The 26,612-nt window shown below is 34.5% G+C and overlaps 1 protein-coding gene across 1 annotated transcript; it reads right to left on the bottom strand.

Annotated features, from left to right (window-relative positions):
• Window positions 1-24,156: 24,156 nt before the first annotated feature.
• LOC140450603 (uncharacterized) lies at window positions 24,157-25,258 on the bottom strand. The gene is made up of 2 exons (XM_072544259.1): window positions 24,669-25,258; window positions 24,157-24,611 (listed from the first exon to the last, which is right to left on the bottom strand). The coding sequence occupies exons 1-2, from the start codon at window positions 24,748-24,750 to the stop codon at window positions 24,157-24,159; spliced, it is 537 nt and encodes a 178-aa protein (XP_072400360.1). The 5' UTR covers window positions 24,751-25,258.
• Window positions 25,259-26,612: the final 1,354 nt, after the last annotated feature.

A 26,612-nucleotide genomic window follows, 5' to 3' on the forward strand; every position in this document is an offset into this window, starting at 1 on the left:
CTCATGTTACATCCCAGCTTCTTAAAGTTGTCGAGCATGTCTGCGACGATTGTCTTGTAGTTAGGATCTTTTTTGTTTCCTAGGAAACCGGTAACAACTAGTTTAAAAGATGTCCATGCTGCTTTTTCGTTTGTTTCCATTTTGTTCATAAAATTGGGATCTCTCATCAGTTTTCTAATGTCTGGTCCGACAAAGACTCCTTCCTTTAGTTTCGCCTCGGATAAACCAGGAAACTGTCCACAAAGATACTTGAAACACTCTCCTTCTTTTGGCAACGCCTTTACAAATTGTTTCATTAACCCCAACTTAATGTGGAGTGGTGGTAGTAATACCTTTTTGGGATCCACAAGGCTTTTCCTCTCAACATTTTTAACCCCCACCTGTAAGGTTTTTCTCAAGGGCCAAACTTTTTTAATGTAGTGTTGCTTTCTGTCTCTACTGTCCCATTCACAGAGAAAGCAAGGGAACTTTGTATAACCACTTTGTTGACCAAGCAGCATTGAGATCACTTTCAAATCACCACATAGTGTAAATTTATGGTCTGAATAGCAGAGTTTGTTTAAAACCAGTTCGAGGTTTTCATAACATTCTTTCAAGTGAACAGAATGTCCAACTGGCATAGAAGCATACTTATTGCCATTGTGTAGAAGCACTGCTTTAAGGCTTCTTTTTGAAGAATCTATAAAAAGTCTCCACTCATCAGGAGCATATTCTATTTTGAAACGTGCCATAAGTCCAGGAACATCACTGCAAAACACCAAGTCACCTTCTTGAGAGAAAGAAGATACAAACTTCTTTTCCCTGGAACGATACCAAGAAAAGGACGTACCCGGAGCCAACATATTTGTATCTTTTAATCTAGACCCTAAAAGTTCTGCCGAGTCTTTAGAAAGACCTAGGTCTCATTCAGTTCAGATTCAGATTGTGAGAATGGAACGGGATCGGTTGTGCCAGGACCATCACTATGGTTTTTGGGCTCCCTCCAAACCATTGGTATTCCAAAACGAAATGACTGCTTTTTACCTTGAAACCATTGTCTCAGTTCTTCAACACACACTGAACAAACTTTGTGTGGAACCCAAGACTTGTCTTGATCACCCAACTTTATAACAAAATAGGCAAAATATACCTTTTCAACAAAATCGGAAATGAAATCGTAGGCTTCCACGGCCAGAGTCAGAATTATAGTTTATTCGTCTTCCGGGTTTGGACCGTGTCATTTGTGAGTGACCCAAAGGTGGGTTCATCTCGACGTTTCGCTACAATTGTATGTAGCTTCTTCAGGAGAACAAAAAAGAAAAAGAAAAACAAGAGACAGGAAGATGGGTAGTTAGCAACGGTAACTCTGGTTGCGTTGAGTAACTGAGTTACCGTTGCTAACTACCCATCTTCCTGTCTCTTGTTTTTCTTTTTCTTTTTTGTTCTCCTGAAGAAGCTACATACAATTGTAGCGAAACGTCGAGATGAACCCACCTTTGGGTCACTCACAAATGACACGGTCCAAACCCGGAAGACGAATAAACTATAAAATCGGAAATGTTTCTTTGTTGCTTTTTAACTGTATAGTTACCACAAAATTTAGCAGAAGCAATCTGGTGAGTTGATACATCCTCTGGTAGCCAGTTTTCATAAAACAACTTCACACCACAAGAAAACAATCTGTTTAGGCTGATGCCTAGAATTTATGTTCTTTATAGTTCGATAAAAAATCACTAAAAGTTATTTGATTCACACTTTATTGCCAACTATCCGTGTGTCACGAGATATCATTTAATACTACTCTCACAATCACTACTACAAATCACTAGTAATCACAACACGTGAACAGCACAGAAAGAAGAGATACTGTGAACTGAAGAACAGGTAGCAGAAGCTCACTGCTTGGTGATGGAGAGGGGGATGGGCACTGTGGCAGACAGGCACTGACATAAAAGATGCTTAGTGAGTCAGTAAGTGGATGGCGAGGGAGGGGAGCCAATGGACAAGTACCGACATGAAAATAATGCTGGTTTCTCCTAATCAACTCTTTATTTTACATACAACTTGTATAGTAAAAAAAGAGGTAAGTAACTGAAAATACCTTAAAGTATTTTTTATACTTATTAAAAGTACTATGGGCTTAATAAACAGTTCATAAAGATCCAAAAAACAAAAATTCAAACTCACTAGAGTACGGAACTATGTACAAAAATATCGAAAAAAATCTAAAAATAGACAAGCAGTTTGTGAAATAACTGTACGTGATGGAATGTTTTCACTATTTTTCCCAAAATTAGCGTTGAAAATACTATAAAAATCACTTATTCAATTTTAAACAATTTTTATGTCGCAGACCTGTGTAATTGGACAAAAGTATTAAATAAAAGAAAACATGATCTACTTTCTAAATAGACGTATATTGCAACAATTTCCAATATAAAACAAAAAATATACAAACATATTTAGCACAATTATTAATTTATCTGCAACAATCGCATATGTAGGCATCCTTATCAGCCCCAGCATAATCCACATGAGCCCACAACGAACACATAATGCACAAGACCCAAAGTTCGCCTTTACGATCTTCCGAGTATTTTCTGTCACAAAACATGCACAAAGCGTCATCCTCTTTAGATGGTGACATTCTCGGAATAATGTCCAATTCATATGTTCCAGAACAGATACTGATTTCATCTTCGGTGTCTGATTCTTGTTTCTCAGAATTTAGACATCTTTTTACTATCTCTTTCCCTTTTCTAGAAGGTCCTACTGTCGAACAACCTTTTATGCCGCGGTTGCCTTTGAAACTTTGATCACGTTCTTGCTGTTCAGTTTTCATGCCTTCTTTAGCTTTTTTAGATTCCATCAACTTGAATTTATAAGGAGAAGCTGTGATGATTGTTGAACTGCAGGCTTTCCGTTACCTATTAGTGGTCCTTTTTTTGATTTTTGGAATAGGAGTAATTTCAAACGGGCTTATCATAGACGATTTTGGACTTTGTCGTTTGTCAGATGTAGATGGTAACACAGGATTACCTTGACCTGCCGAATATGTTGACGGTTGATTCGGGTCAAACTCTGTATTAACTTGTGATTCATTCATCGTCATAACAGATTTTTCACTGATCGCTGTAGAGCTTTCATTACCTGCCGTTTTTTGCTTTGACATGGATTCGTAGAAAGATGAATCTCGCATTGTGTTTGCTTCTTCAATATATTCGACATCAGAAAACAGCTCCTTGTTGAGTGGGTATATTCCTGTGACTTTACCCTTTTGATTGCAATTTCAGCTGTTTGACATTTATTGTATGCTTTGCCAAAGAGCTCCATTACATCATAAGCTATAAGTGACCTTTGATTGCTTCTTAACCACTGCCTTATTTCCTCACTGTAATAAGTTTTGAGACAACCCATGGAACTTTAAATTTTCTCCAAATATTTGGCATCGTGGGAACAATTTTATCTGTGGTATATTTATTTATTATAATTCTTCTTAATAAAGCTTGATCGGCATCGTCGAGGTCAGTTTTAGGTTTTTTTTCTGTTTCTACGTTTTTTCGGAGACTGGAATGACTTTCACCAGCATTTATTTTACTTTTTTCTTTTACGATATTTCTAATACTTCGTTCCGATCCACCTGCAGCAACAACAACGCGTTCATACAGCCGGTCGAACGGAATTTGCGGCGCTCCTAAGGATTTTTCTTCCTTCATAAATTCAAACACATTCAAAATTACTTCCCGAGTTTGCCTATTAAACTTAACTTGAAATTCCATTTAACTTGAAATTAAATGAAATATAATTATTGCTCCAGAAATGAGTACCTACGTTATACAAGATTAAAGATATTACAAAAAAAAACAATATATTAATTTAGAATTAAAACAAGAAACTGCAGAAAATCAAGAATACTAAGAAATTAGTTGAAGTATATAATTCTTACAAGACACAAAAATCTTATTAATGTAGTTAATGTTACAAGAAATGTCGTATTCATGAGATAGGTACATATATAAGATGCACATATTACAATATGATTCAGTTTATTCTTCTAATTCCCAAAAATAATACAGGGAAAAGACAGATACTAATTTAGAATTAAATTGCCAAATGGAAAAAAATCAAGAAATATATGGAATGAGTTTAGGGTATAAAATTCTTAGAAGACACAAAATGAAGTACATAAATTCTTGGAAGATACAAAATGATAATTAAAATAAGGTCAAAAAAATATAAACATAATAACATAACAATACTTACCATATGATTTCATTCCTTTAAATTCTGATCTATAGCAAATCATCTAACTTTCTAATATTGCCTTATATATACTGCAGCACTAGGTATTATAATTGATTTATTGGATACCACCACTGGTTTATCCAACAAATCATACTGCAATTCCCATTTCTTCTGAAGCAATAAGCTTTAAAATGGTCAGGGGTATAAGCTATCACTACTCTCAAGCAAAAAATATAAAAATTGCTTTAGTGAAATATGTGATATTAAATAGTGGATTATTAATTGTTTGATTGTTAATTGATTGCTTAGCCATTTTGGTAGCATTGTAGCTTTTAAGATGCTGTTATATAAAAAAATAAATATTTTTGTGTTTATTGTGGAGTAGGAAATGGCACAATGGCAAAATTGGAACTGCTTTTGTTTGGCCATTAAAAATTTTCAGTTCAAAAGACATTTTCAAAATAAACACATTTTTTTATAGTTGTTAATTTTTTTCAATATTTTTCTAAAGCTACAAAACACCTTTGCTCTGTGAAATTAAAGGGCCAATAAAGAAATTCCAACTTTAAAATAAGTATTACTAAATTCCATTATACAATAGTTACAAAATTAAAATATTGCTTAAAAAATATATGAAAATAAATTATTTATTACCTGAATTGATAATTATTAGCTACAAATGTGGCTGCCTTTTCTAAGTCTTTCAAACTGTAGCTAATTAATTCCTCTTCTGTGGGTTTGGTGGGGGTGAGTGGGGGGAAGTCTTCTTTTTTCTTTGGTTTTGATGCCTCTTTGGGCTTTTCCTCGTTTTGTTTTTTGTTTTTCGGTTCCTTAGGGATTGTTCCCGTGGCTTTCCTTTTGGTTGTGGCCTGGTTTTCCAGGTTATCTTCTTTTTTCTTCTGCACCTGTTTTTCCAGGGTTGCCTCATTTGATTCGCCTTAGAGTTCAAGGTCAAATTTCTTGTCCATGTGGTCGATTATGGACTTCTGTGAGTTTACAATGATGTCTTGCAACTCTTCGATCTTCTTTTTGAGGGCTGCGTTTTCTGTCTCCTTTTCTTGTAACAGTTTCCTTACTGTTTGCAGTTCGGACTTTTCGTCCTCGCTGCTCTTCTTCCTGGTCCTCTTCATTGCTGCTTTCGGCGTCATCATCCGTAGTTTCTTCTGTGATGCGGTTTCCCTCCGCAGGGACTTTTGTCCTCCTTTTCTTGTTTTTGAACGTTTGAAGTCCCCAGCGGCATGTTCTTCCCAATTGTCTACTGGAAGGTCTTTAAACACTTCATTGTTTGTCGACGTCTCCTGTCCGTCGGATGCGTCGAGTGTCAGCGCGTTGTAGATGTTACCGTGGAGTTTCCTCTCACGGCAACCATCGGGGCTGGATGGGTTTGCCTTACGGTTTAGCGGAGATCGTGATCGATCCATATTTGGGGGAGGGGTCTTATCAAATAATTTTGAAGAAGGCTTTTTTGTCCTCCGTCTGGCCCGCTGCCAAAAATATAAACATAATAACATAACAATACTTACCATATGATTTCATTCCTTTAAATTCTGATCTATAGCAAATCATCTAACTTTCTAATATTGCCTTATATATACTGCAGCACTAGGTATTATAATTGATTTATTGGATACCACCACTGGTTTATCCAACAAATCATACTGCAATTCCCATTTCTTCTGAAGCAATAAGCTTTAAAATGGTCAGGGGTATAAGCTATCACTACTCTCAAGCAAAAAATATAAAAATTGCTTTAGTGAAATATGTGATATTAAATAGTGGATTATTAATTGTTTGATTGTTAATTGATTGCTTAGCCATTTTGGTAGCATTGTAGCTTTTAAGATGCTGTTATATAAAAAAATAAATATTTTTGTGTTTATTGTGGAGTAGGAAATGGCACAATGGCAAAATTGGAACTGCTTTTGTTTGGCCATTAAAAATTTTCAGTTCAAAAGACATTTTCAAAATAAACACATTTTTTTATAGTTGTTAATTTTTTTCAATATTTTTCTAAAGCTACAAAACACCTTTGCTCTGTGAAATTAAAGGGCCAATAAAGAAATTCCAACTTTAAAATAAGTATTACTAAATTCCATTATACAATAGTTACAAAATTAAAATATAAGAAAATAAATTATTTATTACCTGAATTGATAATTATTAGCTACAAATGTGGCTGCCTCTTCTAAGTCTTTCAAACTGCAGCTAATTAATTCGGAATCCAAATTCTTCCTCAACTCTAACTCCAAATATATCTGGTGATTATATACCCTGTTAACCCCACAAACCTGATGGGAATGATGGCAAGAGGATTGAAAAGTTGTGGCCATTTCTTGTAGACGATTTCCTAAGAATGCATAGCCAAGTTCGCCTAATTTTTGGTGATCTGTGAGACATATTGTTAGGATGTTGGTGGAATAAGTGTCACAATTCACACGAGAATATGTGTCGAACCCCCTAGGGCAATCTTGAAAACATGTACTCCAAATTGACCCTGCTGAATCATATAAATTTAATTGGTGGCGGAAAAGCTGGCAGTTGTTGTCATATGTGTCATCTCGGGGGGAACAAATAAGGGCCTAAACATCTTCTGATATCCCCGGATGCTCTGTAGAGAGCTTCGGAGTGAACATCGAGAGCTCCGAAACTTAGGTCCATTTTCAGGGTACTAGACTTGAAAATATTTATCTTCTTCGGTGCCTTGCCTTGAAAAAGGCAAGGTATTTCTTACATGACAACTTGTCGAAATAATAAAATAACACCAAATTTTGTAGTCTTCTGATGGCTTGTCTTGACAAAGACAAGATATTTCTTACATGACACAATTAGTCGAAATACAACACCAAAGTATAGTTAAAAATAACTGTCAGCCTCAGAGTATGAAAAAAATAAATAGGAGCAGAGCCCCGAGAGCACTAAGCTCTGGGACAGCCCGTAAGGGACTGACCTGCCTGACCTGAAAATCGCCAATATTTATATGCGCTGTTCGAGCGATAAATAGGGATTTCCAGGTCAAGAGCCAATGGGAAAATTCGAGGCGGGGCGATGCGCATCGAAGTGCGTACTAGTCCACAGACTATGGCACTCGATGACATATGCAGTAGATCCTGTTTTGTTCGTAAGGATGGATGTTAGTAATATTGCTCTTTCTTTATAGATTGTGTCCATCGTTAAACTTTAATGAACTTCAAAATAAATATCATCGTTTTTGATGGACTCACAGATGGATTTCACAGAAAACGTAGTAAGCTGGATCATCTACTGCCACTGTTGCCAGAATTTGAATGATTGAATCAAAAGGGCATGTATTTTGGATGTAATAGTGGATGTCTTTTATCAGCACTGCTCTCAGATTGTTGCCATTCTTAAGAATATTCATTTTTCTCGTGTTTATATTTGCTTTTACGTTGTTATTAATAAAAGAAATGGGATGGTTTTTAAAATAGAAGCCACTTTTTTTTTCTTTTGGTGCCTTAAAAATCAATTTTTAAAAATTTGTCAACTCTTATTAGATTTTTATAATTTGATAAAACCCGATTCTTTTTTGTCATTAAAATATGCTTCTATATGACCAGTTGTTGCATGTCCTTGTTTACTCGTAGACAAGCTTCAGACCACAGAGGGAATTCTACTGCAACTTTTAAAAAGGTCGGTAACGAATTTTTTATTCTAAAATCCATTGGCCTCCGCACCTTTTTCATTTATTTCTACAGCCGATTCTTGGATGTTGTTTATCCATGATTTAATGACAGAGCTCTTGTCATAGTTGAAAAACGCGACATTGTTCATTTTACCGTCATCTGACTTGCTCAGTAATGTGTCAGTAATAGTATAAGAGCGATCACTGATCATTTGCTCTAATACATGCCTAATCTCTTTAACACTCTTCCCGTTCCGTAAAATCGAGTCACTGTATTGGTTTAAACAGACTGTACATATCATTTTTATTATTATTTTATATTTTATTGTCTGCATCGATTAACAAGGATATGCAAAATAAGTTAAATTGTCTTATTTTATCGTTTTGTACTGCTTTTATAGAAAACCAATTGGCGATCATGTTGATGAAATGGGCAACATCTAATCTAACGTAAGTTGCAATTGCTGGACGCATTCTCATTATTGTATCGCCAGTTGCATTCAAAAAAAGTGTTTCGATATATGTTTTTATATTTTGCTCATTAAAGGCCAACGAGATTACGTTGATTAAAGCTCTAGAATAATCGCAGGTTACTTCACCTGGCTTGGGAGCTCCCATCCTAATCCAATTTTTCAACCACAACTCGAGCAATATCGTACTCTGGTCATCAGTTAGTTGTTGATATACTGAGAAACTAAAATTGTTAAAATTAATAACCAATGCATAAAGAAAGATGTAACCACTTGTACGACCGTTTTCATATAATATTTTTTTACATATGCTTCCTGTTCCATAAATTTTAACGAATGATTTTTCCTTTTTTAATTTCATGATACGGTGATATCTCTTATAAGCATGTAATTGTATATTCTTCTTCTCATTGCGCCGTCTCCTTTCGAAGGTTGGCGATCCAAATGGCAATTGTAGTTTTGGAAACTGCTGCGCGAAAGATCTCTGCGGATGAGCGGTCAAACCATCTCCTCAGGTCTTTCAGCCACGAGTTCTGGCGTCTTCCTACTGATCTTTTGCCCTGTACTTTTCCTTCCAGTATAACTTGAAGTAATTCATATCTTTCGCCTCTCAGCACATGACCCAAGTATTGCATTTTCCTCTCTTTGATTATTCTTAGTAATTCTTTTTGTTTACACATGCGACGAAGTACCTCAACATTAGTAATTCTTTGTATCCATGGAATCCTCAACATTCGTCTGTATATATACATCTCAAAGGCATCTATTCTTTTTTCTATTTCAGAGTCCATTGTCCAACTTTCACAGCCATACAGTAAGATAGAAAAAACGTAACATCTGATCATTCGGATTCTAAGCTGTAGACTAAGGTCTGATCTTGTAAAAAATGTTTTAATGCTCATGAATGTTTTCCTTGCTTGTTCGATTCTTGATAGGCTTTCTTTTTTTGGATTACACTGACTATTGATATTTGTTCCCAAATATTTTATGGAATTTACCTGTTCTATTATTTGACCCTTGGCATACACCTGTACGTTTATTGGTGTCTTTGAAAATACTAAAGTTTTAGTTTTGGAAACGTTTAGATGTAAACCGAACATTTCGCTGTGGTGAACTACCGCACTTATTATATTTTGTAGTTCTTGTGCGTTGCTTGCTATTAAGACGGTATCATCAGCATATCTGATGTTGTCTATGCTGATTCCGTTAATCTTAATTCCGCCTTGGACCTCGTCTAATGCTTCTCTGAATATAGACTCCGAATACAAAATAAAGAGTAGTGGTGATAAGACGCAACCCTGTCTCACTCCTCGTCGGATTTGTATCTCTTCGGATATTGTGTGCTCTATTTCAATTGTTGCCGTTTGGTGCCAGTATAGTTCTGAGATAATTCGCAAGTCTTGTTCGTCAACTCCAGTTGTTCTCAGAATTTCGATCATCTTTTGATGGTTAACGCAGTCAAATGCTTTTCGATAGTCAATAAAACATGCATATACATCTACATTCATGTCTCTGCATCGTTGCGTTAACACATTTAAAGCAAAAAGAGCCTCTCGTGTTCCCAATCCGTTTCGAAATCCGAATTGAGTGTCACTCATCTGAAACTCGCACTTCTTGTAAATTCGTGTATGGATAATTCTGAGAAAAGTTTTAAGGACATGAGACATCAAGCTTAATATTCGATAATCATCGCATTGTGAGGAATTCGATTTTTTTGGTAACGCTACGAATGTTGATTTTAGCCAGTCTGTTGGTATTTTACCTGTGTCATATATCTTATTGAATAGTGCTGTTATTAAATCTAGGCTTTTACTTTCGTTATCTGCAATTAGTTTAAGTATTTCGACATTGATATTATCTGCACCGGTGGCTTTTCCATCTTTCTGAGATTTTACTGCATGAATCACTTCTTCTTTGGTTATTTCTGGGCCTTTTTCATTTATTCGATTGTCTGTGGATGGTGGAGAACAAGGTCTATCGTCGTCAAAAAGAGTTTGTATGTTTTCTTTCCATCTCTCTAGTTTGTCTTCTGTACTCATAATTATTTCGTTATTATCATTTTTTAATATTGTTGCTTGTCTCTTTTTGTGTCTACCTGTCATTTCTTTTACTTTTTTATGGATATTAAAGGTGTCGTATTTTTCCTGAAGTTGTTCGATTTCTAGGCATGTTGTTGACATCCAGTTTTCTTTCGCCTCCCTGCACTTTTTTCTAATGATTTTTTTGATTCGCTTGTATTCTATTGGGCTTGTTTTATGTTTTCGTCTTACGTCCATGAGGTCCATGATCTCTTGCGTCATCCATTCTTGTTTTTTGTTGTGTTTCATGAACCCGATGTCTTCTTCTTGTATCTTTGTTATTTTTGTTTTTAGAGCAGTCCATGTTACTGCAATGTCTGTCTGTACCAAGTTTTCGATCGTTTTTATTTCTTCCTCAAGCTTGATACTTATTTCTTTTTTCTGTTCAGGGTTCTTCAGTTGTGAGATGTCTATTTTTTTGTCACTGTTTTCTTTTTGACTTTGAGAAATCTTTTTAATCTAAAATCCATTATAACTGGATTGTGATCGCTATGTATATCAGCTCCAGGGTATGTTTTCGTAGATTGTATGTACTTCTTAAAGGTGTTATTGAGCAAAATGAAGTCAATTTGATTTCTTTTCTAACAATTCTGTCTTTTCTGTCTGCAGGTGATTTCCATGTGTATAGCCTTCTAGGATGTTGTTTGAAGAAGGTATTGGCAATTAACAGATTGTTTTCTACGCAGAATTGTACAAGTCTATCTCCTCTATTAATTGTATGCGGAAACGTAGAAGGACGTAGAGGCAGAGGACGCTCACCTATCCGATGGTCAGATCAAGTACAGAAAGCCACTGGAGAGACGTTTTCCGAGTCCATGAGAGCAGCCCAAAATCGCAAGAGATGGAGAGAATTGACAGCCCGCATTGTAGGAAATCACGATCCTCAGCAATGAGGAAACGACAAGAGAGAGAGAGATCTCCTCTATTATTTCTGGTACTTAGACCGTATGCTCCTATGTGGTCTCCTTCCGCACCACGACCAATTTTAGCGTTAAAGTCACCCATGATCATCGTTATCTCACCTCTTTTTGTCAGTCTCATTATTTCATCTGTGTTGTTATAAAATTTTTCGATTTCTTCGTCTGACTTGTCACTTGTTGGAGCATAGACCTGAATAATATTTAGTTTTCTGTGAGTTGTTTGTAATTTCAACATTGCTACTCTATCATTTAGGGGGATGAATTGTATATTAGAGCCATAGAAAACATAAAATTTATCTTTTTTATGTCTCGAATAAAGTTATTGTATTTATGGCTGTATCTCATGTTTTCAATCAATTTGATAACATTCTTTTTGTCGTCTTTTTCAATGTTGTCTCTTATCTCTAAACTCATTGACACATTTACGAATTACAGGTGCGGAAGACATGGTCGGAGGTATACGACGAGTATGTAATGTTTGCAGCTCACTTTTCAGCCAATTATTCGGTCCAAGAGCAGCAGCTTCTTGACCAATTCTTACGCGCTTGGCCTTTCTGGTAGGTCTTCTTACAAATCTTCATGGTTTACATGAAATATTGTGTCCCTGCATCTAACACGTAAAATTACAGGAAAAGTATTCGGTTTAGAATCTAAAAATCCATAGAACGGGTTATTACATTTTTTGCTCTTGCATGCGCCTCTTATTATCAAATGATGAGCAGCATTTTCATCGTTGTAAACCTTAGCGTTTTTAAATAAAAATGCACACCGAGACTCACTAATTTTGTAGAATTCTTAAGCCATGTATTCTGTTAACGCCCACCGTTTTAAAATACAATAATCGCGTCCCTTATAATTTATTGCGTCATCTTCACAAATCTTGTGGTATAATTGTTTGAATAAACTTACCTCAAAATCATCCAAGTTTGGAAATTCCCAATGTCCATTGTCGTTATTGAATGTAACTGTAAACGGTCATTTGTTGACTAAAATATAAATTACTAATTTCAGAAGAGCAATCTAACTATGCTACCCATAGAGGTAGCAATGACAAGAATAACTTAACATAAGTGAGACTAAGAAGTCAGCTAAAGGAAATCCTTTGTAATTATAATTGAACATAGTCTGCGAAGACTTAAGATTAAAACTAAAATGTTCAAAGTAGAATTCAAATTGAAGATGGTTAGCTAATTATGAACGAAACATTTTACTGTCCAGTCATCTGTATATTTTCCCCAAAAAAAGTAGGAGTTATGAAATCCATCGAACAACAGTGGCCACTTTTTTTTGAACAAAAACTTCGAACCCACATATTCAATCTAATACACACAGCAGAATAGTCCATATATGACATAAGAGAATACAAAACAAATACCTACAAATTATATAAATAAATTCCTAATAATTGATTTCAGAATCTTTCCATATAGTACATCAGGATATTAGTTAGAATAAAGTATGACCACGACCAATCATCATCACCATCATTATCATCCAGCCTTTATTTATCACGTCCACTGCTAGACATAGGACTCCCTTAAACCCCTCCATTCTTTGCGATGTCGTCAGCCCAACGTGTAGGTGGTCTTCCTCTACTACGTTTGTCTGCTCTTGGCCTCCAATGAGTAATTTTACTCGTTCATCGTGAGTCATGCATTCTCGCTACATGGCTTGCCCAATTTCATTTCAGTTCCGGTATGTGTTCCACAAGCTCAGCAATACCACGCCCTTCTTCGCAGATCTTCGTTTTTTATTTGGTCTCGCAACGTCACTCCCAGTATAGATCGTTCCATTCATCTCTGTGTCACTCTCAATTTCGAAGCCGTAGTCTTGGTTAGAGTCATAGTTTCCGCCCCATAGGCCATGACCGGTAATACGCATTGGTCAAATACTTTTCTTTTGGGGCTAATTGGTATGTTGGCCCTAAATGTGTCTCGCAGTTTTCCAAATGACCAATAAAGTGACTAAAATTATACGCAAAAAATCACAGCATTCTTTCCACTATGGCAAACCAAATAAACAAAAGATGATAAACAAATGAACAAACAAAATATATATAATAGTAGTATTTAATATAGTTCCGTACCAATATAACGTTTAATATAAGTAAATACATATAAGTGTACTTAGTAATAAAAATGAAAAGGCTTAATAATTTTAACTTATATAACCAAATAATCAGCAAGGAATAAGCTGTAAATATACAATATTTGGTGATTAATAATAAAAATAATACCAAATCGTAATCGAAACGGAGCCAAAACAATAATGGTTAAAATGGTAGATTAACTTTAATAGACAAACTTAAGTTAATCTTTATCTGAGGAAGAGGATGCTATGTCATCTACTGTATTATCTGGAAGTAAATCCTTTATATTAAATTGACCAATTCGTCTATTCGTCGAATTGTCTTTTAATTCATACACTAAAGGGGATAATACTCGAACGACAGTACAGGGAGTATATTTCTGGCAGAACTTAGCAGAAATGGCATCACCCTTACTTGACTTTACAAAATTTCAATACTCTATCGTCAATAAAGAATCGCATGTCTTGTTTCCTCAAATTATACTGACTTATTTCTAAGGTAAGAAGCTTTCAACTTCTTCCTAATGTCAGCGATTATTGGAAGTAAATTTTGGAGATCATCCATAGGATGAAGTTTCTCCGAAACTTAAGGAAGAGTTGCTGAATTCTCAGAAATTACTCCAAAATAATCACCTGACATAGGAACATGCCTACTAAAATTAACATAATCTGGAGAACATTGAGTGACTTCATGAACAGAATTTACACGTTCAGTGTGATTAGCTTTCGGATGATAAGATGCATTATAGAAAATCTTTTGGACCTTATATTTATTCAAAAGATCTTTAAACGCTTTGGAAATGAATTGTGGACCATTGTCACACGAAACTATTTGCGGAGTACCAAAAAGCAAGAAAACTTGTTCCTCTAAGAATTTTAAAATGGCTGGAGTTGTAGCATTTCGAATAGGACAAACTTAAAGAATTTTGTTGAAGTAATCTACAACTTCCAAACAATACGCATTACCTAAATAACTACGTGGATACGGTCTAATAAGGTCTAAAGATATCATTTGCCAAGGAAAATTAATGTTCTTAAACGAACCCATTAATCCAGCTTGAGGTAGGTTACTCGGCTTGCATGTTGCACAAACTGTACATCTCGAGATGTATTTCTTAACTGAGTTGCGCAAACCAGGCCAGTAATATAACTCAGCTATCTTACTAAATGTTTTGTAAAAACCAAAGTGATCTGATGTCACATCATCATGAAATGTTTTCAATACTTCATCCCTATTAGCTGTTGGGACTACTATTTTTCAATCAGACATATTCGATAGAGATTCGACAGGACTGATAACATGTTTATAAAGGATATTATTTTCCACCTTGAAATCAGAATATCTATTAGGTTCTTGGGTGACAATATGAATCATCTTTCGATACCAATTATCTGGAAATAAAGTGGACAAACCTAAAAGATTGATATAGAACGTTCGTGACAACGCGTCTGCAACTACAACACCATTGGCTTTGCACAATCCTATAATCAAATACAGCAAGCCTACAAATCCAACGGGACAAACGCTGTGACGGATTTTTCATAGAATGTAACCATAATAAAGAACTATGATTTAAGGTGATAGTGAACTTACGACCTTCAAGAGAGTACCGAAAGGCATTAAGACCATGAATAATTGCAATTTTGTTGGTTAACTGGCTGCCAGTTGAGATAAATCTGTTTATTGCGCTATAATTAATGTTCTAAATGCAATGTCTCCACTTTCCCTCACTTGTGCACATTAAACAACCACTATGCAATGCACTGATGTCGTTCATTCGCGATATTCGTGATAAATATCGCGTTTTCCCCTTAACGCGGGAGAAACACGTCATACCTAGTGTAAGTCACACAAGGAAGCCCCCTTCCTAAGGGGAGAAAGAAAGTTCTCTGTCTGTGGTGGAATAATTCTTCTGTGCTTTATTAAGCTTTTTGCTGGTGTAAGCTATTGGGTGTCCCGAACCATCCTTTATCTGAAATAGTACACCACCTGAAGCAGTGTTGGAACAATCTGTCAAGAGATAAAAATGCTCTTTATAACTCGGAGACGTCATGACAGGAGCAATAGTGAGAGCTTCTTTTATACACCGGAAACCATCATCGGCTTCTGAAGTCCATGTAATAGTTTGGCCTTTTTTCCATTTTTAGCAAATCTGTAAGTGGGGACAACAAAGTAGATAAGACCGTCCGCACATGGGTCGAAGTTCGAAGTGGTCGACTCGATTTCAGTCGCGTAGGTCTCTCCCTACCGCCCAAGTTCGTTCGTTGTTGCAATGAGCTCCACAGACGGGGCGTTTAGTGGTCTTCTAGAATTAGAATTGCAAATCTTCTCGTCTTGTACGACTCTCGTCACTTGCGATCGATAGCGCACAAGAAAGTTCGAGTGAGACGCACATTTTCAGTCACGGAGGTAAGATTATTGCATTTGCTTCCTTCGTTTTTTATTGTTTTTTGCCCTAAAATAAATTTTAGGTACTTTTTTTTAAGACCGGCGAATATTATGTTCGTTGTTTGTAGTACTACTAGCTTTGTAGAAATATATTGTTTGTAATATAAAATTCTGAAAACATTGAATTTCTGTTTATAAGTGTTTAATATAAAATTCGTTGGGGAAGTGGAAAAATACCCACAATTGTATAATAATTATATGCCTCTTAAATATACCTCTTTTTGTTATGGGTAAGAGTTGACTTATGTCATTTCTGTAAGATAATTCACCCCGTACCATAATTCTTTTAATCACCTTTTCAATAATTATGCGCTTGAATTTCCTGATTTGGAAGTGCAGGCTCTATGTAGGTTTAAGCACATTCTTGCATGCTTCTTTCCAATCAAATACAGGCACTTGATCAACTAAATTGTAGACGGTAGCATTAGACGACATTAAATTAATATAGTATGTTTTTTCCAGAATCCTTATTTTTTTTTTCAGTTATTGCATACACCCTATCAGGAGGAATAAAGCTATGGCGTGTTACTGGAAAAACTATCTCAACTTTAGATAAATCATTTTGTGTCTCGTATAGCCATTTTGAAAACATCCCAATTAAAGTGAAGTTTTTATTTTGTACTGCACAGCCATCGGCTACCAACCTGACAACTTTTTTCCCTCAATATTTAAATTTTTTAAGCAGTGATAGACACATGATGCTGTTTCGTTGGAGCCTTTTGGTGCCTTATCCTTAGTCCAAACATAAGAGAAGATATTTTGACGTGTTAAATTTGCCTTTTAGTTTCCCATAACAATTGTAAAATTGTATATATTTATAAATGCCGTTTGGACATCTTTTCAATTTTTCTATAAGCTGTAGACAATCGGAGCAAACGTCCTGTCGTGGTGTCTCAAATCCAATGTTAAAATATGGGGTATTTCGCATTTTAGGGCACTCTAACCTAACCAAGCTTTTATATGACAGTTAACATACTCTTAAATGGTGTCAGAGTTGCCAAGTCTCCAGTTTTTTCATACTCTCACATATTATTAAAGAAATGCATATAAAAATTAATAGGAAATGCATTGAAATTATATAAAAATTCATAGATTTTAGTTAAATTAAAGATAATCAAATGCATATACAATAAAATTGATTACAATGATATAAAAAATTAATAGTATTAATTAAATTACCGTATATAATAGAAATGCATTGAAATTATATAAAAATTCATAGATTTTAGTTAAATTAACGATAATCAAATGCATATACAATAAAATTTATTAAAATGATATAAAAAATTAATAGTATTAATTAAATTACCGTATATAATAGAAATGCATTGAAATTACATAAAAATTCATAGATTTTAATTAATAAAATATTTGTATTAGAATGTATTGTTATGTATGTGTTATGAATGTATGTTATTAGAATGTATTGTGTGAATTCTTAGATACTTGTTTAAGTTAAAAAAATCACGTCAATCATCTTCACCTAAAATTCTTGAAAAAGTTGGTATTGTAACTCGACCTAAATCAGGACCAATAATTTTAACAAAAATGTGATACATGAAAGTGAAAAGTTGAGATATAGATGTGGATTAAGAAAACTGCAAAAAATATAAAAGCTGATGTAAAAAAATAAAAAAAATTTTTAAGTCGTTCTCCTCTAAACTAAGCAAAAGTGAGTTCAAATATTTTTCATATCAGGTGTCAATATTGAAATGATATATTGATGAAAGGTACTGAAATGATATAAAAGATTAATAGTATAAATCAAATTAATGATAAAAAACTAAAAGACTAATAGAATAATATAAATAGACTAATAGAAATAAAAAACTAATGGAATAAATTGAATAAGATAAAAAATGAAATGCATATATAATACAATGCAATAAAATGATATAAAAGACTAATACCTTAAATTAAATAAACGATAAAAAATTATTTACTACATTAAGCACTAGATTAAACTAAACTTAAATTTAACTAAACTAAATACTGTTCTGAAACACAAATTAGGAACTCCACAAATTCGTCTTTATTTTTCATGTGTTCCCTCCACATAAATTCGTGGAGGTATGATTGAAATAAAGCTCTGGAAGTTCCACATTGTCGACGGAGCTTTTTCTTGGAACGCATCCAAACACTTTCTATTGTTTGTGTATGAGCACTGTTATCATCTGGATTCACAAAATGGGTCTGATGAGTAACAGTTCGGTGCTCATACACTCCTCCACGCAGGAGACCAATATTTCTGTACGCCCTCCATCCGTCAGTAATAATAATTGTGCCCGGTAGAATTATTCCAAAAACAATATTACTGTATTCTACGACTAAATATTTGTAATAATAATATACCTTGATATGATGGGCAACAAAGTTTCTTCATTCCGTGCTGCAACTGGGGTATGAAACATTTTTCCACTGTTCCTTTCAATTGCCCCAAAAATCCACTTCCCTGTCCTGTAGGCACCTCTATGGTGCTTCCTGTGGAAGAAGTAGGATTCGTCAATCTCTACGATGAGGGGTTCTCCATTCGCATCAAATTCTCATAGTTCCACAGGATGTTGATCCAAATATCTGCCGCAAACTTCACGGCAGAAATTACACCAGTCGACCACTGTATTGCTGATGGTAGTTAATTGCGCTTCCTTGCGTATAAGTTTCTGCGGGAAGTCATTTGCAAAACCATATATCATCATTATTAGTTTGGACAGTGCCCAATGACTTCCCGCAAAGAATGATCCATCACGGATCGATGTCGACGATTTACATCGTCTACATCTCCACATATATTCGTCTATCCTGCCACTCCGTTTTACAAATGTCTTATTTATATTGCAAATATCGCACATTACACTGTTTTTAATCAAATTTCGCAATGCGCACCGATTACATCGTACGAATTAATAAATGCAACACCGAGAAGTGCAAGATTCCAGATTTCCTTCCGCATCTGGTTGACTGTTAATTGGCTCCCAGTTGGAACAATAAAAGTAGCCATGATAATATTATAAAATTTTCAAACACTTCAACGACACTTCCGAAGTACACTGAATGAAATGACTAATAAATGCAGGTACATTTGTTCGAAAAAAAAATTAGATATTGTCATTTGCTGGCCATCTGTGGACGTCTTGCAATTCCCTTTTTAAGGGTTTTGGTTTTTGGCTGCATAACGGTGATTTAACACCTTCGCTGCCATGAGATGCCACTGCGGCATCACAGCAAATTTGACTTTCTGGCCGTGTGAAGCCAGTCGTGCACGTCGGACAGGCAGATACGTTACAGCTGTGTGAAGCCGCATATGCTATTCAACGCCGTGAAATGTTTATGGAACATGTGTACAATGGCTGTAAGAACAAGAAAATGAATTTGGCCTATATAATTGAGAATAACATGTGGCTTCACATGGCTGTAAAACTATACAAAAATAAAACAGCTTTGTTAAGAATATTATTATTTATAGAAATAAAAACTTATGCAAAGAAACACACATTTTATTATTTATTTATTAAGAAATTGTACTACAAAGATAAAAAAGAATATTAATATTAAAAAATACAATAAATTGAATCGAAAAAATACATTTATTTAGTACTCTGATGAACTGCAAAGAAACAAGATAAGCAATAACTTTTTTGACAAACATTGCATCTAAATTTTGTGAATGGCGAATTTTTTTGGGCTTGTGTTCGGCCACCAGCTCCACTCAGATTTTTATAGCACTCAACGCATCTGCGTCTTCCATTTCGACCAACATCTTCTAACACATGCTGCGGCAATGGAGGTTCATTACGACGATAATGCTCCGTATTTTGTATTTGAAGTAATTCCATCGTGACAAGTTCCTTAAATTTAGTAATGGTCATCTTGTCGTTCGTAACCTGTTGATGTAGTACAAAAGCATTGACTAATGATGTTCCAATAAGAAGTTCGACAGCTAATTTCCTGTACCACTTCACGCCTCGTCTTAAAGAAGTAGCATACGCTTTCATCTGATCGGAGAGGTCAATAAAAGCTTTATGATTATTGTAATCAACAACAGTGGACGGTTTTTCCGTTTGCTTGCGCCCAGAGGAAACTTGTAGAAGCTCTGAAGTATGTTTTGTGCTCAATGTCAAAACATCACGTTTGTCCTTCCATTTTTGAATTACTATTCCAGTATTACTTTCAGCAGCTACTGTCTCACCTTTTTTGAGTTGCTTTTGTATAATATCTTTTGCATTAAATTTTCGATTAGCTCTCAGTGTTCCCACCAGATGAGTTTCTTTTTCTAATAATGAATGAGCTAAAGAAATACTGGTGTAGTAATTATCGGTATAAATAGTGCGTCCTTTGTTCAATAAATCTTTTGCCAGTGTAAGAACTATATTTTCAGAAGACGATTGACCTTCTACTTTATCTTGTCCACAATAAACTGTTAAGTTGTAGGTATAACCCTTTTCAACACATAGTTTATACAGTTTGATGCCGAACTTGTGTCTCTTATTTTTAATAAATTGCTTAAAATTTAAACGTCCTCTAAAAGGAACTATAGTTTCGTCGATACAAAAAGACTCTTTTGGAGTGTAATATTTTTGAAAATTTTTCAGAAGTTCATTCATGAGAGGTGATATTTTTTGCAATCTTTCATCCGTTATCTCTTCATTGTTGTGAAAATGCCACATCCTCAACAATATTTGAAACCGGTTTCTTGGCATTATTGAACGTATAGAATTTTGGTATAATGTGTTTTGAGACCAATAACACTCCAGTGTGGAACACTGAACTAAACCCATCCAGAAGAGAATACCAATAAATTTTTTCATCTCACTGGCTTCTGTATTATACCAATTTTGAATCCTTGCTTTTGGTGCGTTTTCCTTCTCTTTACATTGGGAAGCATATCTATTAGTTTCGATGACCATTAAATTTATAATTTCATTCGAGAAGAATAAAGTGTAAAAATCGTATGGGGTTCTGTTGTAATAATCCCCATATAACTGAATATCAATACCGCACGTTGGCTCTCTAAAAACAAACTGTTTCAAATTTCGACCTGTCACAATATCCCAAACCAGATCTCCATCAGGCTCCTTATTTTTATTTTGGTCGCTGTCATCATTGTTGCTGTCTGTAGTATTATTTTGTATTACATATTCAATTGTTTCCATCAATGTGTCCCCCACATTCTCATCTTCGATTTCTAATTCATTTCTGTCCAAATTTATAGGTTCTGAAGTGGCAACTTTTAGACGTTTTTTTGTAGAAATTTCTTCGTCTGATGATTCACCACTGCTATCAGGAATATATTCATCAGAAGAACAATTATCCTCAACTATTTCCTGCTCATCTTCATCAGAGAGGGCCTCCTAAAATACAACAATATTAGAATACTTTTCCCACTTATAAAATATAGTGAATTTATTACCTGCCATAAAGATTCTAACCGGTTTAGCTCCTTCTCGTAGCTCATATTCACTCGATACAGTAAACAAACGATATTGCACTGATAAGCATATAATTACTACTGACTCTGACTGACAAATTTATTGCAACTATCGAAATATACAGTTATCCCTCCCATTTAGTGTCGTTTACATGTCGGAATATTCGACCTTGTACCAAGCAGCCGCATTGGCTTCACGCGGCCATTAGAACTACATCTTTGTTTTAGGGCCGCGAGTAGCACATGTGGCTTCTCTTCAAAATTTGCAAAAAAACGTATGGTTTACTGAATAATATGATCAAAACTTAAAAGTATTTATATGTTTATATCGAATTGTGCACAAAAAACATAACGGCCAGAGGGATAATTTTTTTACGTACCATTGTGGCAGCCAACCTGTTAACACAATAACTTCAGACAACGAAGAAAAAATAGTCAAAAACATCAATACTTCTGAATTTTGATATAAAATATCTTTAACAAAAATTAATAGTTTTCGTAATATTAAAGAAAAAGTAGTAGAAGCTAATATTTTCTACTTACATCAGAACGATAATTAATAATATGCTATAGAATTCAAACAATCAAACAACTTACTTTTTATATTAAATTAAAGTCAAAATAAAATACATTTTATTTACAAACCAAATTAAGAAATAGTTCAACTGAATAATATTAATATTTTTCTTAAAGTAGGTGTTTGTTATGTCCACCATTGTCTTCAATGCATTTATCAATACGTTCCATAAAAGATCGTCTCATATTAACCCATTTCTGGCCAAAATAAGAAAAAATCGTTAATTTTTAGTAAAGTTTTATTTTTCTATGTTAATGAGAGCTATTTGTAACAGAAGTATAAAAAAATTTGGAATTTTTTCAAAAATGTTTGAATTATGACATGGTGCGTATACGCACCATTGGCCAAATCTAAGAACATAATTTGTACAAACAAAAAAAACTAATTTAATTTCTATTGTGAAATTTTTCAAAACAATCTGCATTTAAATGTACATTACACTTTATACAAAGGTAAATAGTATGATTTTTACACTCTTTGCACCTTTTTCGAGTCTTATCGGCATGTTTTGTTATTGTATGTCCCATTTTATCAAATCCTACTTCTGATGGAACGGGTTCTCTTGGTGGCCTCCCAATGCTGGTACTTTTTGTAGCGTCGCCTTCACATTTCATCAGACAGACTGCTAAATAAGATTTGAATTCTAATTGAGACATATTTGAACTATTTGCTATTCTATATAATTTCCACGAATTAGTTATGACGCTATCTAATGTATTGATGAAAAGAGGCCACCACCATTTTTTACCTCGTATATTTGTTCTGTAATTAGCAATGGCGTTGTCGTGAAGATCTACTCCGCCCATGTATTTATTATGTTGTTTTATGAGGTCAGGTTGTGGGATTTGGATATCTTTACGTTCTTTTCGGTTGTATCTTTTAGCAGTTGTAAGTGGTTGAACAGTAAAATTATTACTAGCGACTGTAACAACTGAATTATCATTCCACCTAACCAGAGTAACTTTGGATTTTTCACTGTAAGCATAGTCATATGCTCCTCTGTCTTTTTTTGTTAATATTTTGACCCCATCTAAAGGAGCTTTATTTGTTCGATTTTCTCGAATGGTACCCGTAGCAAAATAATTCATCTGTTGTAATTTTTCGAAAAGCTTATACGACGAAAAATAATTATCAAAAAAAACTCTGTGGTGCAATGGATTTTCAAGTGCAGATAAAAGGTCAATCACTATTTGGCCACCAAGTCCAAGTGGAGATTTTTCTTTTTCCGTGTTTGCTCCAGCGTACGGTATAAAAGTAAACAAGTACCCATCTGATGAACACAAACACCACAACTTGAAACCAAATCTTACCGGCTTTCCTTTTATAAACATCTTACAGGAATGGCGACCAAAATAGGGTACCATTTGTTCGTCGATCGATAGATTGTGGGCGAATATTCCAAACTGTTTATTCCTAGCGTTTATGGCTTCAAAAAATGGTTGAAGTTTTGCGAATTTATCATTTTGATTGAGATTTGCATTGTTTGATAGATGGATATTTCTTTTGATATTCCTGAACATGTTTCTACTCATACATTTTCTTACAATAGGCAAACCCTTATCTTCGTCCAAACTCCAGTATAAATCTGTTTGCGGTAATATGTGGTAACCCGATAGTATCAAAATACCAAGAAATTTTTTTAACCCCTTCGTGCCGGACCGTCATTCGGTAAGTCGGCTCCTATATACGGATTCGAGCGCTTACCGAGCGGCTTCGCGCGGTCGGTTAAAATACAGTATCACACTACAACTAATTAAAGTTAATGTAATAATAACACTAATTGGCTAATGGATAACACTAATGGATTTGAAATAACTTTCCAATCCCCGAATTGTACAGGTTCATCATCTTCCTTCTCGTCTGTAGTTGAATAATCACGTTCTGAACTTATATCATCGTCAGAACCTTCGTAATCGAAATCTAGGTCGGATTCAGAATCGCTGCTCTGAGACATTATAAATACTTACTTCTCTGACAACAAAAACTCAACTGGTAAGGTAAGTAGTAAACAGCAACACAGTAACCTCACTTCCCACACAATCCCATCAGTCAAATATCCAAACAACCAATCAAATTAACTAAATCTAACCTTCTTCTAGACATCACTCACTTTTAGGCGTTGTTTCTCCACTTTTAGATTCGAATTAGGTAATTAGGACGGAACAAAAATACCTTAAATATGATGCAGGCGGTGGCATCGCCATTTATGGCGAACGAAAACTCATGATGCACCCGTGTGCATCACCGTACTGAGCGGAAAGTCAAGCATGATGCACACGGGTGCATCACCGTACCGAAGGGGTTAAGTCTTTTATGCAAAATTTAAAATCCTGACGATTATTATCACGAGCATATTTTACTGAAAACTCAACTATCATGGTCAAAAGTTCTTCGTCAAAAAACATTAAGAAAATTTCCAATGGTGTTTTGCCCTCCAGTGCGTCTTTTATTTGTTGTAGACTATTATGTTCATTTGAGGTAGGTAAATGGGTATAAACAACTTCTTTTTTTTCCCACTCTATATTTTCCCTCTCTTTTTTACCAGAAAATCGTCTTTTCTTTCCTGGCACAGGTTCTTCAGGCTCATCGCAAATGTCATTATCGATATCAACCTCAATTTCCAAGGTACCAGCTATTTCTTTATCAATTGATTCGTCATTCATACGTAAATTCTCGTCAATATCCTCTTCATCAGTCAACTCGTCTACATTAGGTGGTATATAGACAGCATCCACAAATCCTATCAAAATTTATGATGTTATTTATACACGAAAAATAAAAAATTATATCAACATACCTCGTTCTATTTCTAAATCATTAACAATTTCTTCTAACGCACTTTCTAGCTCCCTATGGGTCAAAATATGTCTTTTTGGCATAGCTAAATTCAGTAATAAACAGCACGTGTATACTTAGTTCTTGTCGATACGAAATCTACCGCATAACTAACCACTATAACTACTAAAGAATGAGCCGACAAGATCTGTCGAGTTGCTGCGTACTTATTCACAGATTCCGCCAACGGTGCGCTAACGCACCACTATATAATGACAATCTGTTTCTTAGAAAAATAAATATCTTATCACCAAAAATGACTTATACATAGATTTGTTTATCTTTTCAGAACAGTAATAAATAAAAAGCGTCCAAACAAAAATGTATCATATAGTTTATTTTTAAAGTTATGGCTAGGCATTTTTAAAATGGTAAACATGAACTATATTAAAAAATTCACAGAAAGCAAGGAAACAATAAAAATAGAAAGATAATATATTGAATTAAATGTTTAAAGGTTGTATATTAAACTACCGCAATGAGGTTTTCTGTTGAAATGCTTTAATAAAAAAAAAAAAAATCTAAAAGGTAATGGTGCGTATACGCACCATTGGCCGAAAATGGGTTAAATAGCATTAGTGGTTCAAAAGAAACTGCTGCAGAATTTATTTCTTTCCAAAGTTGGTTGGGAGTGTTTATGGGATATTTGTAGACACGCTTTTACATCGCGTTATGTACAACAAAATCTAAAATATATATATATATATATATATATATATATATATATATATATATATATATATATATATATATATATATATATAAGCTAAGGTACACTCGAAGAGTGGTGGGTTTTTCGGTCAAAGTGGAGAAATAAAAGACAAAGAAGGTGGCTACTTCATCTACTTATTGAAGACGTTTCGCTTTCTGTTTAGAAAGCATCATCAGTTCATCTTAAAAGAACAATGTGAAAAAATCAGACATCCAAAGAGAAGTTAAAACATGTGTGTTACCTCAAAAAGACATGTAGCAGTCAACGATATTAAATTTGTAAAATATATATATATATATATATATATATATATATATATATATATATATATGTATATATATATATATATATATATATATATATATATATATATATATATATATATATATATATATATATATATAAGCGAGGTTTCTACAGCCTCTGCCGCCTCTCGCATTTTGACCGCCATCGTTCTCTGTCCATCCATTCGTCTTCTTTGATGGCTCTATCTCTCATTAGGTGTCGTACATTTTCTTCCCAGGCAAATGAAGGCCTTCCCCTTCTTCTTTGTTGTGGTATGTAATCTAAAGCTTTCTTTGGCCATCTATCTTCATTCATTCGTTTCACGTGACCATACTACACTAGTTGTCTCATTTCAATTCTGTCTACACTGGAATATACAGCATTTGTCCTCCTTCTAATATCTTTATTCCTGATATGATCTTTTCTGGATACACCACACGCTCTCCTTAGAAAATCCATTTCTACTACTTCTATTCTTTTTCTATATTTTTTTGTGATCTGCCAAACTTCTGCCCCATAAGTCATAATAGGCTCTACTAAGGTTCGATAGATTGTCAATTTTGTTTCTTGTCCAATATCATTAGACCATAGCAGAAAGTTTAGAATGTAACTTTTTTTCCCTGCTGCGTTCTGTTTTTGATATCTCTTTTGGTAGTGCCTTCTTTAGATATTATAAATCCGAGATATTTATATTCATTGCATGTTTTTGTGTTTCTAATAAGATCGGAGATAGACAACATCCTTGTCTAAGCCCCTTTGTTATTGGAAATGATTCAGATATAAAGTTTCCTTCTTTAACGACACTTCTTGTATTTTTGTATATATTTGCGATAGCATTCACATACTCCCTACTGAGACCTACTTTCGTCAATGTTTTTTTCAATATGTTGTATCACTTCCACCATATGG

This window comes from Diabrotica undecimpunctata, chromosome 9 (assembly GCF_040954645.1).
Source record: "Diabrotica undecimpunctata isolate CICGRU chromosome 9, icDiaUnde3, whole genome shotgun sequence".
NCBI classification, from domain to species: Eukaryota; Metazoa; Arthropoda; class Insecta; order Coleoptera; family Chrysomelidae; genus Diabrotica; species Diabrotica undecimpunctata.

Excerpts from the sequence above, each read along its gene's own strand:
- LOC140450603 (XM_072544259.1), bottom strand. The coding sequence starts at position 24,750 with ATGCCAAAAAGACATATTTTGACCCATAGGGAGCTAGAAAGTGCGTTA. Across the intron at positions 24,612-24,668 it reads TGATTTAGAAATAGAACGAG|GATTTGTGGATGCTGTCTAT; the intron begins GTATGTTGATAT and ends AAATTTTGATAG.